General features: G+C 54.9%; 1 protein-coding gene across 1 annotated transcript in view; it reads right to left on the reverse strand.

The window, feature by feature from the left end:
- Positions 1 to 1,057, reverse strand: part of GPAT4 (glycerol-3-phosphate acyltransferase 4) — an 11,514-nt gene continuing 10,457 nt past the window's right edge. Inside the window, exons 12-13 of the mRNA XM_035888687.1 lie at positions 1,007 to 1,054; positions 1 to 384 (exon numbers count right to left, since the gene is read on the reverse strand). Of these exons, the coding sequence (XP_035744580.1) occupies positions 276 to 384; positions 1,007 to 1,054 (157 nt within the window). The 3' untranslated portion in view covers positions 1 to 275. The remainder of the gene's footprint in view (positions 385 to 1,006; positions 1,055 to 1,057) is intronic.

Below are 1,057 nucleotides of genomic sequence, written 5' to 3' on the forward strand. Positions count from 1 at the left end.
TGACACCATAAGTGTTTCATTTAATATTGCCCCTGCAAGGGGCTTCACTGTGACAGTAACAAGAAGGCATCTTTGCCAAGAGCTGCCCAGGGCCTAAGGACTCTGGGCAGTAACAGCGCCTCCAGGAAAGAACAGCCAGAGGATGAAGGAGCATGTCCAAGCAGCTCTGGCGTAGCCAAAGTCCAAAGATTCAGAGCTGTTTCAGACAAGCCCTGGCTCGTGCTGGAGGCAGAGGGCTCTGGCCAGGCCCAGTAACAGTGCAGGAGGCAGAGGGCTCAGGAGCGGCTCCGGTCTTCATGGTTGCCTACAATCATTTTGCTGTAGAGTTTCTGTTGCTCCTCCTTGAATGTGTCTTTCACCTTCTCCCTCTTCAGTCCTCCATCCCTGGGGAGAGAGTCATGTCATCAGAGGATGAGGAGCTGCAGGCGTGCACTCTCTGAAACTTCATCTGGGGCTGCTCAGAGCAGGTCAGAACTCCTGCAACACCCGGACAGCTACATTTGGGCCTCATGTTGCCAGGGCTCATTGCAGACCCACTGTCCCCAAGGGGAGTTACTTTCACACCTCGCTCTGCCAGAACCTGCCCCCATGGCCCTGCACTATGCTCCACATGGCAGTTCTGTCAGAAGTGTGAGCTGCTCTGATACCACTACAGTAGACTGCCTGCAGAGTCCCTCTGCCTCCCAGGCTCCAAAGATCTCTGTCCCTGAAAAAGGAAGTTCCCAAGCTCAACCCACTTTGCTGAGCAACGTCAAGTCAGAACCAGGGTACCTCAGTGCAAGCTGCAGTCACCGCATGAAGCCCTGGTGCCCCCGCACACAGCAGAAGCAAAGACTTTGGTCCCTGCTGCAGAAGAGCAGTTTTGGAGTACCACAGGCAAGACGCATCTCCATTTCTCCATAGGCTTACTCTGCCCAATGCAAGACAAAACCCAGCTCTACAGCCCACAAGCACCCAGAAACAAGGAACCCTGGCACCAGGAAGAGAAAAGCCTGCCTGGACTCACCAGAGCAGATCCACAAGGCCCCCCTGCCTGGCGATGGCTGACTTCACTCTA

Source organism: Egretta garzetta, unplaced genomic scaffold (genome assembly GCF_000687185.1).
Source record: "Egretta garzetta isolate BGI_Z169 unplaced genomic scaffold, ASM68718v1 scaffold481, whole genome shotgun sequence".
Taxonomy (NCBI): Eukaryota; Metazoa; Chordata; class Aves; order Pelecaniformes; family Ardeidae; genus Egretta; species Egretta garzetta.